Genomic DNA, 16,971 nt, shown 5'->3' with positions numbered 1-16,971 from the left:
GGGGGGGGGTAGGAAAAAACAAGGGGAAATAGGTTACCTTGCATAATGACTTAGCCACTCCCAGTCTCTATTCAAGCCTAAGTTAATTGTATCCAATTTGCAAATGAATTCCAATTCAACAGTTTCTCGCTGGAGTCTGGATTTGAAGTTTTTTTGTTGTAATATAGCAACTTTCATGTCTGTAATCGCGTGACCAGAGAGATTGAAGTGTTCTCCGACTGGTTTATGAATGTTATAATTCTTGACATCTGATTTGTGTCCATTTATTCTTTTACCTAGAGACTGTCCAGTTTGACCAATGTACATGGCAGAGGGGCATTGCTGGCACATGATGGCATATATCATATTGGTGGATGTGCAGGTGAACGAGCCTCTGATAGTGTGGCTGATGTGATTAGGCCCTATGGTGGTGTCCCCTGAATAGATATGTGGGCACAGTTGGCAACGGGCTTTGTTGCAAGGATAGGTTCCTGGGTTAGTGGTTCTGTTGTGTGGTATGTGGTTGCTGGTGAGTATTTGCTTCAGGTTGGGGGGCTGTCTGTAGGCAAGGACTGGCCTGTCTCCCAAGATTTGTGAGAGTGTTGGGTCATCCTTCAGGATAGGTTGTAGATCCTTGATGATGCGCTGGAGAGGTTTTAGTTGGGGGCTGAAGGTGACGGCGAGTGGCGTTCTGTTATTTTCTTTGTTGGGCCTGTCCTGTGGATATGGACATTCCAAATCATCCTCCCCCATGCTGTAGAGCTGTTCTGCAGCTGCTGTTTCAGCCTGCGGTTCAGTTAAGTAGCCATCTGGACAGCCCTTATCCTGTTCTGATTGAAATAAATGGTAAAACTTCCATTGACTTTGGTGGTGCAGGAACAGACCCTAACTGCATACAAAAATACAGGCAGGAATGTGGAGCACACTGTTAAGTGTGGACCTCAGGCCTCTCTCTAAATAATAAAAAGGACCATTTTTCAACAGAATCTGTGTCGCGTGCTAATGATGTGCATTTCCCATCCCAATTAAAGTGGCGTTCTGTTATTTTCTTTGTTAGGCCTGTGCTGTAGTAGGTGACTTCTGGGAACTCTTCTGGCTCTATCAATCTGTTTCTTCACTTCCGCAGGTGGGTATTGTAGTTGTAAGAATGCTTGATAGAGATCTTGTAGGAGTTTGTCTCTGTCTGAGGGGTTGGAGCAAATGCGGTTGTATCGCAGAGCTTGGCTGTAGACGATGGATCGTGTGGTGTGGTCAGGGTGAAAGCTGGAGGCATGTAGGTAGGAATAGTGGTCAGTAGGTTTCCGGTATAGGGTGGTGTTTATGTGACCATCGTTTATTAGCACTGTAGTGTCCAGGAAGTGGATCTCTTGTGTGGACTGGACCAGGCTGAGGTTGATGGTGGGATGGAAATTATTGAAATCATGGTGGAATTCCTCAAGGGCATCTTTTCCATGGGTCCAGATGATGAAGATGTCATCAATATAGCGCAAGTAGAGTAGGGGCGTTAGGGGACGAGAGCTGAGGAAGCATTGTTCTAAGTCAGCCATAAAAATGTTGGCATACTGTGGGGCCATGCGGGTACCCATAGCAGTGCCGCTGATCTGAAGGTATACATTGTCCCCAAATGTAAAATAGTTATGGGTAAGGACAAAGTCACAAAGTTCAGCCACCAGGTTAGCCGTGACATTATCGGGGATAGTGTTCTTGACGGCTTGTAGTCCATCTTTGTGTGGAATGTTGGTGTAAAGGGCTTCTACATCCATAGTGGCCAGGATGGTGTTATCAGGAAGATCACCGATGGATTGTAGTTTCCTCAGGAAGTCAGTGGTGTCTCGAAGGTAGCTGGGAGTGCTGGTAGCGTAGGGCCTGAGGAGGGAGTCTACATAGCCAGACAATCCTGCTGTCAGGGTGCCAATGCCTGAGATGATGGGGCGCCCAGGATTTCCAGGTTTATGGATCTTGGGTAGTAGATAGAATATCCCAGGTCGGGGTTCCAGGGGTGTGTCAGCTATTACCAGCAGGAGAGTGGGTTTGTGTTGGGGGGGGGGGGTGAGAAAACCTGGATTTGTGCTGGAAATGGCCCAACTTGATTATCATACACATTGTAAGCAGAGTGATCACTTTAGATAAGCTATTACCAGCAGAGAGTGGGGTGGGAGGAGGTATTTTTTCATGCTTTGTGTGTATATAGAAAGACCTTCTACACTTTCCACAGTATGCATCCGATGAAGTGAGCTGTAGCTCACGAAAGCTTATGCTCAAATAAATTGGTTAGTCTCTAAGGTGCCACAAGTACTCCTTTTCTTTTTATGTATTAGACTGTGGATCCTGATTGTGCATGTGTGGTGGGAGGGGCAATACTGAGGATGGGGTTGATGCTACTTTTTCTCCTCTTCTTGGATGGGATGGTATTTGTGGCACAACATTCTTCCTTTCAACTTCCTTGTTAACACCCTGCCCTGGAGCTACTTACATCACTCAGGCACTCATCTGCAGTGCAGGGGAGGGGGGGTTCTTCAGTTGCCTTTGTAAGGCTGAACTCCTCCCCAACTCACTTTTGAACTAGTAAAACTAGACACGGAGTAACTGTAGAAGGCGCTGGTCGCACCTCTGTAATCATGGGCATCAGAACTTCATAACTGACCAGTGGACTTTCTGCCCTCTTGCATGTGTGGACCCTCCTTTGCCCGCTGAACAGTGGTATAGAGAAAAATTGGAATTCCTGTGGCCTTTCAGGGCCATATAGGACAGGCACCCCAAGGAGTGAGTTGATATATTTTTTAATGAACAAAGACTGGGGAAAGGAAAATTTGGGCAGAATCCATATAGAAGTGGGAGAAACAAACAAATAATATAAAATTTAAAATAACAGAGCCTAGGGTCATTTGGTGAAGGCTACAGCTTGACAGAGCATGGAAAATGTACATTGGTATGAATGAATTATGGTAGAGAAATTTCATCAGACCTCATACACATATTTTTTACCCACTCTTAGTTTTCTGTCACTGTTTCAAACCTATCCAGTGATTGCTCAATTTATATGAACTTTTAAAATATTGTTTTTCACTGAGTGTTTAGTAAAATGCTCTCATAGAATCATAAAATATCAGGGTTGGAAGGGACCTCAGGAGGTCATCTAGTCCAACCCCCTGCTCAAAGCAGGACCAATCCCCAGCTAAATCATGCCAGCCAGGGCTTTGTCAAGTCTGAGCTTACATGAGTCTGTAAAAGAGGGTTTGCTCCATTTGTCAGAACTGCCAAAGATAGCTAGTTAACATTTGTAAAGTGCTCTGAAGTTGAAATATGCTGTATAAGTACTAAGTATTATTAGTATTATTATAAATGCAGAAGTAAAGCAGTACACTTGTTTCCCGAACTCTGCTCTGAGGTTGTTGCAACAGGGAACAACTCTGCCTCCAAAAAGTTACAACAGTGTGATTATAAGGTTTAGACATTTGAACATGACCTGTTGGTTTTCGCATGGTGGAAAAATAACCTGTAGTTTCCCATTTTAGCTTGTAGGATCAAATAGTATTATGCCACACTGGCATTGCTGACTCAAGTGAAATTATTGTGATGATCATACATGTATTTTCCATTAACAGTTAAATTTGAGATATTTGAATTGCTTAACTATTCATCTAGCAGTCAGAATTGCCAAGACTCTCTGCAAGACAAAACAGTGGCAAAGGGCCAGCTCCTGGAGTTAGATCCATGCATGCCGAGCTGTGCACTTGAATGGAGTTCTGTTGACTTTGATAGGGATCCACACTGTGTAGTGATCTGCCCACCCAAAGTCAGTTTTGAAACTAGGGCTATAATCAGTAAGTTTCTCTTGGGGGAAAAAAGACCCTTCTCTTAGTCTGTCACTCTAACCATGTCACTCCCCACATTCCTTTGAACCCCTCTCTGTTCACACTGTATCTAGTTCTAACTTATATTCTGCAACTTCAAGTCTCTTCGTAGGTCTTTCCCTCTTGTTGCATCTACCCAACCTCACTTTGCTCCATTACAGTGATGTCATTCGCTTCTCCCACTTGTTTGTTTTATTCCATAGTGTCCTAATACACACAGAATTTTCTGTCCAAATTGGTCTGTGAAACCATACCCCTCTTCAGATCTGCGCTTTAGGCCTACTCTTGCCATGCTGTCTACCAGAAATCAGCCAGTCAATGAGGGTTTGATTGAGGGGCATTTGGGGATAGTGATTTTCAGTTGGTTAGGTCTAGATGCTATCTTGACCATCTGCCAAAGTAAGGAGTGGCACATTGCTGCTATATCCAGGGAGATCGAATTGTGACTCCCCTGCTCCTTGCGTGTTCTGACGGCTAAGTAAATTACTTAGCCCCTTTTAGAAGGGGCAGCTTACCTCCCTCCTCTGTACCCAGCCAGCTACTGTGGTTGGTGAGTTTTGGGTTGGAGCTAGAGCTCCTTTCCCATCTGCACCCCATCCTTGTCCATTTCCTTAGGATGGGTAGCAAGCACAACCTCTGCTCTCCCTGTGTGGTCAGAATTAGAACTGGTGTCCTTACTCCCCTGCACAGCTGTGTGAGAACTATGATAATCTAGCCTTTATTTGACAAAAATAAATGTTCAGAGAATCTGGACCCATCAAGAACCATCACACTATGTAAGAACTAACGTACATGTCTGTGTGATCTTGTAGTCCTCTCTTCCACCTCACTCTTACATTTCAGCTACCAATCAAAATATCATCATTATGTTGAGTGGCCATCAACTGCTCCATTATCTAGTCTGCTAAGTGTTCTTTATCATACAGAGTGTTATTCATTGGATTGGCACTTTCATATAAATTAATGATGATTGTCCATGATTACTATACTTACATTCAACACTTATGCTGTGTTTTTATGTAACATGCTTTCTGAGGATCTCAAAGCACTTTATAGACATTAATTTAATGAATGCTTGCCCACTGAGGTATAATTATATCCAATATGCAGATGGAAGACTGAGATGTAGTCAACATCCAGGAATGTTCAGTCTGAGAAGTCCTGACTTCCAGTTCTCTTTGCTAACCACTAGGATTACATTATTTTCCAACTCTACAAATAAAAACAAACTCTTAAATTAATCTTCATTTAGATAGTTGACCATTTCACTGCTGCCTCGCATGCCATGTATCTCTGGTTAAATGGACTTCTGGGGCTACATATTGTAGCTGATCTTGTAAACACTTATGTACTGATTTAGCTTTGCTCACATGAATAGTTTTAACTCATGTGAGGGTACTTAACATGAGTAAAATTATTCATGTGCCGATGTCTTTGTAGGATTGGGCCCAAAAGCATAGCCTTTGAAGTACATATTGCCTGATGTATATGAGGAATCAGGAAATGGTTAATTAAATTAAAGGCGATCCATGTTGAATCAGGTACATCCCAATGCTGCTGTTAGGTGGCATTGCGCTAGGGCCTAGGAACTTTAGTCGTGAACCAGGACCCTGTGAGGTAGTTGTTAATGGAACATCAAAGGGTTTTTTTGTTTTGTTTTTAAATGCACTACAGCAGCTGGACAGAGGAATCCTTTCCCCCATCTTGTGTGTGACTTGTGTATATCGTTTTAAATTCTTCAAGCCAGGCACCAGGTCTTGCTATATAACATTGACTATTATTATGGGGCTCTAGACTTAGTTGGGGCTATTCCGTGCTCCTGAAGTACAAATGACAAAAATAATATACATTTTAAATCTTTGCATGCCAGTATATTCATAGAATCATAGAATATCAGGGTTGGAAGGGACCTCAGGAGGTCATCTAGTCCAACCCCCTGCTCAAAGCAGGACCAATCCCCAACTAAATCATCCCAGCCAGGGCTTTGTCAAGCCTGACCTTAAAAACTTCAAAAGAAGGAGATTTCTCCACCTCCCTAGGTAACCCCTTCCAGTGTTTCACCACCCTCCTAGTGAAAAAGTTTTTCCTAATATCCAACCTAAACCTCCCCCACTGCAACTTGAGACCATTACTCCTTGTTCTGTCATCAGCTACCACTGAGAACAGTCTAGATCCATCCTCTTTGGAACCCCCTTTGAGGTAGTTGAAAGCAGTTATCAAATCCCCCCTCATTCTTCTCTTCCGCAGACTAAACAATCCCAGTTCCCTCAGCCTCTCCTCATAACTCATGTGTTCCTGTACCCTAATCATTTTTGTTGCCCTCCGCTGGACTCTTTCCAATTTTTCCATGTCCTTCTTGTAGTGTGGGGCCCAAAACTGGACACAGTACTCCAGATGAGGCCTCACCAATGTTGAATAGAGGGGAACGATCACATCCCTCGATCTGCTGGCAATGCCCCTACTTATACATCCCAAAATGCCATTGGCCTTCTGGGCAACAAGGGTACACTGTTGACTCACATCCAGCTTCTCGTCCACTGTAACCCCTAGGTTCTTTTCTGCAGAACTGCTACCGAGCCATTCGGTCCCTAGTCTGTAGCGGTGCATTGGATTCTTCCATCCTAAGTGCAGGACTCTGCACTTGTCCTTGTTGAACCTCATCAGATTTCTTTTGGCCCAATCCTCTAATTTGTCTAGGTCCCTCTATATCCTATCCCTACCCTCCAGTGTATCTACCTCTCCTCCCAGTTTAGTGTCATCTGCGAACTTGCTGAGGGTGCAATCCACACCATCCTCCAGATCATTTATGAAGATATTGAACAAAACCGGCCCCAGGACCAACCCTTGGGGCACTCCACTTCATATCGGCTGCCAACTAGACATGGAGCCATTGATCACTACCTGTTGAGCCCGACGATCTAGCCAACTTTCTATCCACCTTATAGTCCATTCATCCAGCCCATACTTTCTTTAACTTGCTGGCAAGAATACTGTGGGAGACCGTGTCAAAAGCTTTGCTAAAGACAAGGAATGACATGTCCACTGCTTTCCCCTCATCCACAGAGCCAGTTATCTTATCACAGAAGGCAATTAGATTAGTCAGGCCTGACTTGCCCTTGGTGAATCCATGCTGACTGTTCCTGATCACTTTCCTCTCCTCTAAGTGCTTCAGAATTGATTCCTTGAGGACCTTCTCCATGATTTTTCCAGGAACTGAGGTGAGGCTGACTGGCCTGTAGTTCCCAGGATCCTCCTTCTTCCCTTTTTAAAAGATGGGCACTACATTAGCCTTTTTCCAGTCGTCCAGGACTTCCCCCGATCGCCATGAGTTTTCAAAGATAATGGCCAATGGCTCTGAAATGGCTGACCTTGTTCGTGATATTATGAAGGTATTACTGGCTTGCAAGGAAGCTGTGAACAATAGCTGCCTGCAAAGCATTGTCTCTTATTAAAAATTTATCATGTTCTTTTTTAGAACTACAGCTATTAATTCTTTACTTCACAACCTTACTCATCTTCACTTCTGTACCACAGATACAATAATCCTGCCCAAAACTCTATCAGTCCCACCTCAACAAAGACAGAGTATTACATTATTCTCCTAATTAAACTTCATTAATTTCACAAATCATATTAGAGCACATTCACCAGTATTATACACTCTGAATTTCTGTACTGCCAGTCAGTACTAAACTAGGTTTCTCTAAATGAATAAATAAAGCATATTTTGTGATGCTGTAACCTTGATTTTTCCCCCCAAGTCACGTTTGCTTGCTAGTTCATAAAATTCAGTAATCTGTAATGAGTTTCTCAGACATTACAGTGAGTTAGTGGTGTTCTTTTTTCTATTTCAGCATCATTTTTATCCTTTCCTATAGGTTTACTTAAGAACTTTCATTATAAGTCCTGCTTTCCGGATATTTATAACAAAGGAGTTATACTTGGTTAAATATTGTATCTGCAGGAAAGGTTTCATCAAAGCCGGGAAGCTAGGGTCTTTCTCCCTTTTTGCAGGTGTTAGGGCTAGTCAAAATCTAGCCCTATGATTTTACCCAGAAACTTCATCGGATTATATCCTCAAGTATTTAAAAACACTGATGTAACAGTTTCTGTAAATGTATTGCTGCCTTAGATTTCCTTCAAAAATAAAAAGGCAAACCTAAGGGTGAATGCTGGATCTATTGAAGACACTAGTAAAACTCCCATCAATTTCAATGTTGGGGAAGGTTAGAATTTCATCCTGGCATCTCTTATTAATGGTGAAGATATGTAAGACAAAACCTTGGGTTTGAAAGTTAAGGCTGACACACCTTTCTTAACCCATATGCTTTCATAATAACCACAGTTAATGTACCTTTTATATATTGTAGTTTTGTCTCTAGTTTCAATGTGTTTGTATAAATTATCCTTTTATTATGGTAACTAAAAGTAGAACAAGTTGTTAAGAGACGATTTACTCACATTGCAGACTTTAACATGATTTTTTAAAATTTATGTTACAAGTAAACATACCGTAACAGATCAGATCAGATCTATGTCTTAATCCTTTTCTGCTAGTGTAGCCTGCTAGTCTAGTGTAACTCATTCCTTTGATTTACTCATGTTGCATCATCTATTCCTAACTGGAATACAGAACAGAAAAATGTAAGATATAATCTGACTGCAATTTATTAAATTGTAGTGGGAGATTCCTTCAGTATTTATAAATTAGTGAAATGAGAGAGAACCTAAATGCTTTTATTATTTTTCTGTCTTTTCCTTTAAATATGTCTGCCCATTACCTGTAGCGAAAGTATCACTTACAGGTGATAGGGCAGCAGACTTATTTAAAGGAAAAGGACAGAAGTGTAACAAAAGCATTCATATGAGAAATAGAATGTCCAGGTTTTGTCCTGCAAAACCTTACCCACTAGAAAGGCTCTTCTCCATGTGAGTCATCCATCGACTTTAATGAATCTACTTGTGTTACGGGGATGTTCACGGGAGCAGTTTTCAGCCTTGAAACCATGTGCGTAATTGTACTTGCTTTGCTCACAGGAGGGTGGACTCTCTGAACTCACAGGAATGACCCCATTGATGATTGTTCCCCTTGAATCAGATGAACAGGATTTGAGGCATAAACAGTTTGATGTATTTCATGATCTCAACACAAGCAAACAAAATAGATATTATGAATGGGGTTCATTCCTCAGTCTGTTTGCATACATTTTAAAGTATCAATGTGTCTTCCAATTATTTTGTTTATTAAATATGCCTGTTGTCTCTGCAGATGTATTAAATAGTCAGTGTTTTTGCTAACTGATAATGTCTTTATTGTTGCAGATACAGAAGTGGTGTATAAAAATAGGAATGGACATGTTGTTAAACTGAATGTAGAAACAAATACAACCACGTTATTACTGGAAAATACAACTTTTGTAAGTAATGCATACTTATTTTACTCATTGAAATTGTATGTGTCACATTTAAATGACATCCAGTTAATAATTATTTGGCATTTCTTTATAACAGACAAAGAATGTAGTGCTTAAAGATAATATAGAATCTATTTAGAACAGATGATATTAGAGATGGAAAATACCACCCATACCACTGTTAATGCAAAGATTTTCCAGTCCAGTATATTCTCACGTGCTTAGCAGGCAATATGACGGAGGCCATTGAAGGCCGACTTCTGCTGTGCTGCCCACAGTGAATCTAGCAGAAGGGTATAATAAGTAGAGTTGATCATCAAATGGGGGGGGAAATTATTAAAACATTGAAAAGTGTTCCCTGGGTGGTTTTTGTCAAAATTTGAAATTTAAAAAATTCAAAATTTGAAAAATTCAACTATATAGTTGGTTGAAATATGTGGAAAATTTTGCAAAAAAAAATCCTCCTTGTTTTTTTAATTTTGTTGATATTACTACAAATTCAAGCAGCTCTCATAATTAAATAAAGAAAAAATATATATTTGTCATTTCCATTCACCTCTTTCTACTTACCTGTTGCTCTTTGGTAAGGGACCAGTCCTTCTGGATTTCTTGGAAAATGCCTTGCAAATGGTAGGGTGCTACCTTAATAATAATAATAATTCTTAGGATACTTTTTGATATTCAGCTTAAATTTCCCTTTGTTCTATTTCATCCCATTATGCTCAGTGATACCACCTGTAATCCTGACTTCATCAAGCCATGCGGTACATATTTCATGCTTTTCAATTCTTCCTCACAAATCTGTCCCTACAGCCCTTTGATCTTTTATGTTGTTGGTTTCTGAATTCACTTCAGTTTTTGGGGACCAAGGTGCCCAGGACTGAATTCAAGATTCATTTTCAACAGAGCCACATGGCAGGGGATTATTTTCTTCCTGGTCTGTGTTGTGATGCCTTTGTCGATGCAGCCCAAAGTTACCTTGGTTTCGTTTGCTTCCTGAATTGCATTGTAATGTAACTTCCTGTCTCCCCACCCCTCAGGAGCATTCACTGCTTTCACCAGGCCCCAGCCAGCTGCCTCCTCTAAACACTTCAGCTTGTGGTAGGAGAACAGGAGCTCTTGGGAATGAGCCTATCTCCAGAAGCAAAGGACTCCCTTAGGCACTGCAGGAGGGCGGGGTCTGCATTTTCTGTTGGTATAGGCCTACAGAAAATGTGATACTCTTTTGGACTGAGCAGGAGAAAGACGGGAGGGAATTGTCTGAGGGGTGTGTCTGTGAGACCCAATGTCTCCTGGGTTTATTTCTGGAGTGGTGCACCTTATATACCATCCATGCCTCAAGGTCCAGTCCGACACTGAGAAGGGCTGGCAGTACAAATTATAAATGTATCTTTTCATCCACTTGAGTAAAAATGCTTCTTTTCCATATGGCAAAACACCATATTTTACAACAAATTGATGTGGACAGCAGCCAAACACTGCAAATGCTCACTCTTTTCAGAGGGTTGCTCTTTTCTGGGTTTGCATTAGAAGGGACCAGTTCGACCTCAGATCACCCAGACTGAGTTAAAGGCACAAGACACACATTCTTAATTAGAAGTTGGCAACTGATCAAAGATGCCTAATACCCAACTGACTGTCCAACAGGCCAATATACGGACCAGAGGCAAAGAATAGAGAGATGATTTGTCTGTTTTCCACATGAAGCTCATTTGAATGCAGTATGTGAACATAGTAAAAAGTTGAAAGCATAAATGAGGTAGATTCTACCCACAGTCACATATAAGTGGAATAAAAAAGCTGAATGTGGAGCAGAAGCCTAAATATGACTTGTAGGTATATTTGGAGGGGAGGGATAGCTCAGTGGTTTGAGCATTGGCCTGCTAAACCCTGGGTTGTGAGTTCAATCCTTAAGGGGACCATTTGGGATCTGGGGCAAAAATTGGGAATTGGTCCTGCTTTGAGCAGGGGGTTGGACTAGATGACCTCCTGAGGTCCCTTCCAACCCTGATATTCTATGATAATCAAGGGAAATTTTGCTGTACCTGACAACTTTCTGTCTGTGATGAATACACAGCAAACAGTCCTAACACAGGGTCGTAGTGTATCAGAGGCAGGCTGCAGAATTGACATTCAAAATACTCCCACTTCTCTAAGCTCTACCCTCAAAAATGCTCCAGCTTCTCCACACTGCTAGATGTACTCTCCCAAGGATAAAAGAAAAGGAGGACTTGTGGCACCTTAGAGACTAACCAATTTATTTGAGCATAAGCTTTCGTGAGCTACAGCATCCGATGAAGTGAGCTGTAGCTCACGAAAGCTTATGCTCAAATAAATTGGTTAGTCTCTAAGGTGCCATAAGTCCTCCTTTTCTTTTTGCGAATACAGACTAACACGGCTGCTACTCTGAAACCTCTCCCAAGGATAAACTCCTGAATCACTAATCATAATTTCCTCTGTCATTGTCATATCTGCTTAATTATTAGTGCATAAATAGAAACGGTGCTGGTTTAACACCCTGCAGAGCTGTCTTGTGCTCATCAAAAACACGGGCACACCATAACGCAGGCACTGGCAATGCAAGTTTCCACACATGGTCCCATCCTAGAGAAGCCACTTTTCAGTGTGAAACATTCCTCCACTTTTCATTCTCTCTCTCTCTCTCTCTCTTTCTGTCCAAATAGCCAATAAGGGGGTGAGGTTTTCTTAGTGAGGCTGATAATTAGAAATCAACCTGCCATAATAAACTTCTTTCAGGGACACAACTAAAGAGGTAGTCATGGCTCCTGGTTGCTCTCTAAGTTGGCTATATTTGAACCAGTATCTTATAAGTGAATATCATCTTACTTTATTACTAATCCCTTGAAGCACACAGGCCCCCAGTGTGCAGCTCAGAGGTTCTGGCTTTACACCTTGGAGATTGCCATTCTGTGAAGAGTAAGTTTTCTTTTATCGTACTTAGTGTCACTTCGTATAAAATGCAGAGGCAAAGCCTTCTGAAAAGCCTTTTAAAGATATTCACTGTGTTCCTTCTCCATCTGTATCTGCCAGCAAAACTCAGTCAGCACAAAAAGGCAGACTCTGGGCTCATTAGTAAGTTCTGTGTTAGGTGCGTTGTGGAAAAGTGTTTTTTTTTTTTTCCTTAAGAAAAACACCACTTCAGTTTTTAATCAAGGTGTAATGGTGCTGGAATTTATTAAGACGTTTTGGTGTTTTCTTTTAAAGTCTCTATTTCTCCTCCAAAAAGAATGTCTTTTAAAAGTTTCTATAGAAAACATCAGGGTTTTTTCTCAGTCTCCTATGGATTTATTCAAAGACTGTCTTAAAAATTACTACATTTTAGTATAATTAAGCCATTTGTCCTCTCCAAACATGAGTAAAGACTGAATACTTTATGTAATCAGCCCATTAGCAAAATAATCTAATGGTTAACAAAATGTATTAATAGGGAAAAAATTACAAAACCATTTCAGTAAGCATCGTAAGTAGCCTATTAGCATCTCTGTAGGTTATTGATTAGATGCATTTTCTGAACTATATCCTTCAACTTCAGTGAACCTGTCAGAGTTAACCAGTGAATAGTGTGCTCTCTCTAGCTGGCCAATAAACAGTTAATACTCTAAACCAGTGGTATGCAAATGTTAACAGCTGGAAGCTAAGCAACTTCAATAGTCCATGGAGCCAAAGAGACTAGAAACTAATCATAACATGGCATCTTGAATTTATATTGTGATGCTGTATCAATGTGTGATGGTAATACATTCTCTATTATTTAGCTAATATTCCTGTCACCCTGGAATGTAAGCTCCTGCTCACCAATTTAGCAGTCAGCAGCAAATCTTTATTCTTATTACACACTATAATTCCCAAATGATTTTGGAGTCATACCACATTTTTGTTTAAATAAGGTTGCCATTTTTCTGACATGCTTTTTTCTCCCTTTTTAACAGACTCTTTTTACTGTCATTTCTTTTAAAACTTGGTCAATAAATGCATTAACTGTTAGCAACCCAGTCATAAACGCAATTTCAGAGATGTCTGTGTGAAAGAGCAAGAAAGGGGGTCTGCGTGCTTGCTTGAGCTCATGAAATGCATGCATATGGCCTCTCATCTTGCTCCCATCCCTCACCATACTGCCAGCATGGCCTTTCTCACCTAGTTTTAAATATATTCGATAAACCCCAAATGAAAAACGATACAGATATGCAAATATAAAAAAAGTATAGAGACCCAGTGACCCATAATCCACTTCCCAATTCATAACAACTGAAAACAACCAATGTCAGCATTTCCCTTCCTTCTACCACTACCCCCAAAAAAGACCACTAAAAATTAGTAACTGAAAATATGGCAAATGTATTAAATCTCAAGAACTGCTAGGATCCATCTACCACATGTGCGATGATTAAGGATGTGGGAAAAGGTTAGAAACATGAATAAAATAGGGGCTGTTGTTTTAAGACCTACCAGTTCCTGGCCCATTCACTTTGGTGCTACCCAGTCTCCATCCACATGTTAGCTGATTGTGCCTATCTTGTGACTGCAGTGGAAAGTCTTAACCTTGAAGGATGACAGCAACAGAAAGGCGCGGGGGAGGGGGAAGAGGAAGAGTAATTTATGCATCACTATTCACACATGCAGTATTGTTAAGATAAATCAATCCTACTCTCTGTGACCAGAGGCAGGATTCAACAGCAGGAAGGCCATCAAAGCACTTGTGTTCCAGATGGGAAACTAGGTGCATCCTGTGCAGAGTGTGAAGGGGATAATAGAGAGAGAAAGGAGAGCGCTTTACCTCTAACCTCAAGAGAGACTTACAGACCATGAGTTTTCACCTTCCATTGCTAAGAGGACAGAGCATGGAATTATGAGAATCTCTGCAAGGAAAAAACACATGGCTCACGAATAACGCTAAGGAACTATCTGTATTTATACAAGGAAATGCCTTTTGCTTATTATTGTAATACAAATAGAGTAATGATATTCTTATTTGAACATCACGCATTAATCACAGAAGCATAGAGTTGCGTGGTCCTAGGTAACAGAGTGAGGCAATAGCAACCTGGGGTACAACCAGAAGTCTTTTGCTGTAGCCACTAAATCAAACAGATTAGCTCAAACAGCATCTGATCACCTCAGCAGACAAGCATCTACAGGGTGGGAGGAGACAGTCTCTTAGTTCCTTTATTGCTGGCATGCCATTTCTTTTCTTTTTTCTCTTCCCACTCCTTGTAACCTTCTGGCTGTACAGGAGCAGGGCAAATGGAGGGAGGAGTGATTCATTTTCCCCCAACATTTTTGCATGAAAGAAAGAGTTAGTTTCTCCTCCTTTTGCTGATCTCTCCACACTCCACTAACTGTATGCATATCATCATATAGGCAGCAGAAGCTGTAGGATCAATTTCTGGCAGCATGGTCGGAAGGAAGGAAATGGCTTTAACTGGACAAGGGAGTCCTTTGTGTTTCCCATGCAGCCAGTTTAGTTCTGAGCTATCCCTGCTATGAAAACTTGCCTTTCTGAGTTACACGTAAGCTGCTGGACTGTTGATTGGATGTGCAAGCTCTGAAAGTCACACAGAAGTACCTTGTGCCATGTATTCAAAGTCTGGTAGGTGATGGGTTTGAACTCCAGACCCTAACTACGAAGGACATTCGTTGGTAAGGAGAAGACTTATCCACTGATCTACATCAGAAGAGTCTACATTGCTGAGAAATGTCATGTTGCTTTTGGTGCATTTTTAGCTTGCAAATTTGTGCTCATGAGATGGGTGTGGAAGAAAGTGAATCGTTCCAACGTGGTGCTTACTGTCCAGCAAACATTCAAGAGAATGCCATATCAGATTAATGCAGTCCCTCTACTTTCCTTCCCCTTTAGAGGACTAATCTTAGAAATATAGAATAAAATAATTTGGATTTATGCAGTTGCCTCACCATGCATATTTAATTGTCTCAAAATTATGTTCTAGTTTGATCCCCTCACATAGTTAGGGGACCCTGTTAAAAATATGAATCTCATGCGCTGATGTTTACCCTTGCTCTTCAAAAATCCACTTTCCCCACGGCCCTGGTTCCTCTACCTTTTCAAGAAGGCTTAATGTCAAGTTTAAGAGCCTCTGTCCTGGGTCTCATCCAGTTAATCTGTTTAAATTGCACACGTTTCCAGGGGCTTCCCATTTGATGTACCCCAGAGTGTATTGTGCTACTAGTATGATATTACTCTGGGCCATCTTTTGCACATGGATTGATAGAGAGGGATTACTTTTTGCTGCCTGCTAATTAGCTGTATGGTGTCAGATGGGTGAGCAGAGCAGAAAAAGTTTTGGCTCATGAATCACGATTAGGCTCTGTGGCAACCAGCTGGAGAAGCCCTGCAGAGGCCTTGCAGCCAAAAGCACAGAATTAGAATTTTAGTCTGAATGGAGCTTTTGGCAGTGGATATTTTTGTGATATTTCACACAGAATTGTTCACAGTAAGCTTTTCTTTATTGTCCCCTTCTTCTCTCTTGACTGGAAACTCAGTACAGCATCATAGTGCAATTATAGTTCTTTGTTGATTATCGTAGTTTTAATTGCAAGAGCAGCTTACATGGTTCTGTTTTATTTAAGAGCTTTCCACAAGAGATTAATAAGACTGAATAATAGTAAATACTTAAACTACACTTTATACCACATAAATATTACTAACTTTTGCAACATGGGGTGTTTTAATGACACTTACATGTTATGAATATGTTATGAATATTGGAACATCACCGCCATATGCACTTCTAAATGTTAAATAACATCCACAGCTAATTTATTTTATGTTATGGTTTATTAGTGCAGTGCAACAATGCACAAAGATACGGGAAAATCTGAAAGAGAGAATGGTTGATAAATAAAATTTTAAGAATCCCTTGATAAAAGTTCTAGAACATCTGCAACAGCTTTCGTAACTCATCAGAGTGGTCAATATCCACGAATTTGCTATGATCAACACCAAAGATTTTGTTCAAAATATGTCATGTTTGCAAATAAGGGGGAGGCTTTTTAAAGCACAGAGGAAAGGCTCTTAACTGCCCTTTGTATGTCCCTAATTATACACAAAGCTGCAAGTCCCTTCATAGTCTCTACTGGCAGTCTACACTATGCATGGCCCATCCCCACAGAGTGATTTAGCATGCTTCATCCCAGACTCCAGTGCTGAGCTTGACTTTCCCTTGACTTGGCCCTCCCGGCTGCTGGGTGATTCTGTGGCACTAGGTATCAAAAACCGAGAGCACAGAGACCTTCTCCTGTGCTCTCAATGCTGTCCCCAGTCTCACTGCAGGTGCCCAGGCAGCAAGGAGGAAACATCCTGAGTGGAATGCAAAGGCCATTGAGGAAGTGTGGAGGGGGGAACAGGAACAAGAATTAGGGCAGTGCAGGGATAGCACAGGAGTCACATGTGCAGCGGGTCAGGGACAGGAGCTGATGGGGGAGAATTAAGAACATGAGAGCCAGAAAGAGATAAGAGCAGAGGTGCACAGGGTCAGGAGAGGGGCAGAAGATAATAGCTGGGGAGACGGAGGGCAAGAAGGACAGAGCTATGGGGAGGATAGGGACAGAAACTGGAGTGGGGTACAGGAGCACAGAAATGATTGGGGTGGGGATTGGATAGGAGTAGAGTGGGCCAGCAACAGGTTGTGTGGCAAACAGGGTTTTTGACAAGTAGACAACACTCCCCTCCAGAACCTGGAATTGAA

General features: G+C 41.4%; 1 protein-coding gene across 3 annotated transcripts in view; it reads left to right on the top strand.

The window, feature by feature from the left end:
• The window catches only part of DPP10 (dipeptidyl peptidase like 10), a 427,741-nt gene that overhangs the window by 223,188 nt on the left and 187,582 nt on the right, over window positions 1-16,971 (top strand). For all 3 annotated transcript variants that reach the window (XR_006284806.1, XM_043525123.1, XM_037912763.2), the window contains exon 4: window positions 9,156-9,250. Coding sequence is in view for 2 of the 3 variants with exons in the window: in XM_043525123.1 (XP_043381058.1) it covers window positions 9,156-9,250 (95 nt within the window). In the remaining variant the exon portion in view is untranslated. The remainder of the gene's footprint in view (window positions 1-9,155; window positions 9,251-16,971) is intronic.

The sequence above is a fragment of the Chelonia mydas genome, chromosome 11 (genome assembly GCF_015237465.2).
Source record: "Chelonia mydas isolate rCheMyd1 chromosome 11, rCheMyd1.pri.v2, whole genome shotgun sequence".
In the NCBI taxonomy this organism is placed as follows: Eukaryota; Metazoa; Chordata; order Testudines; family Cheloniidae; genus Chelonia; species Chelonia mydas.
Note: the sequence above shows the minus strand (reverse complement) of the source record. Positions and strands in the feature narration are given on the sequence as shown.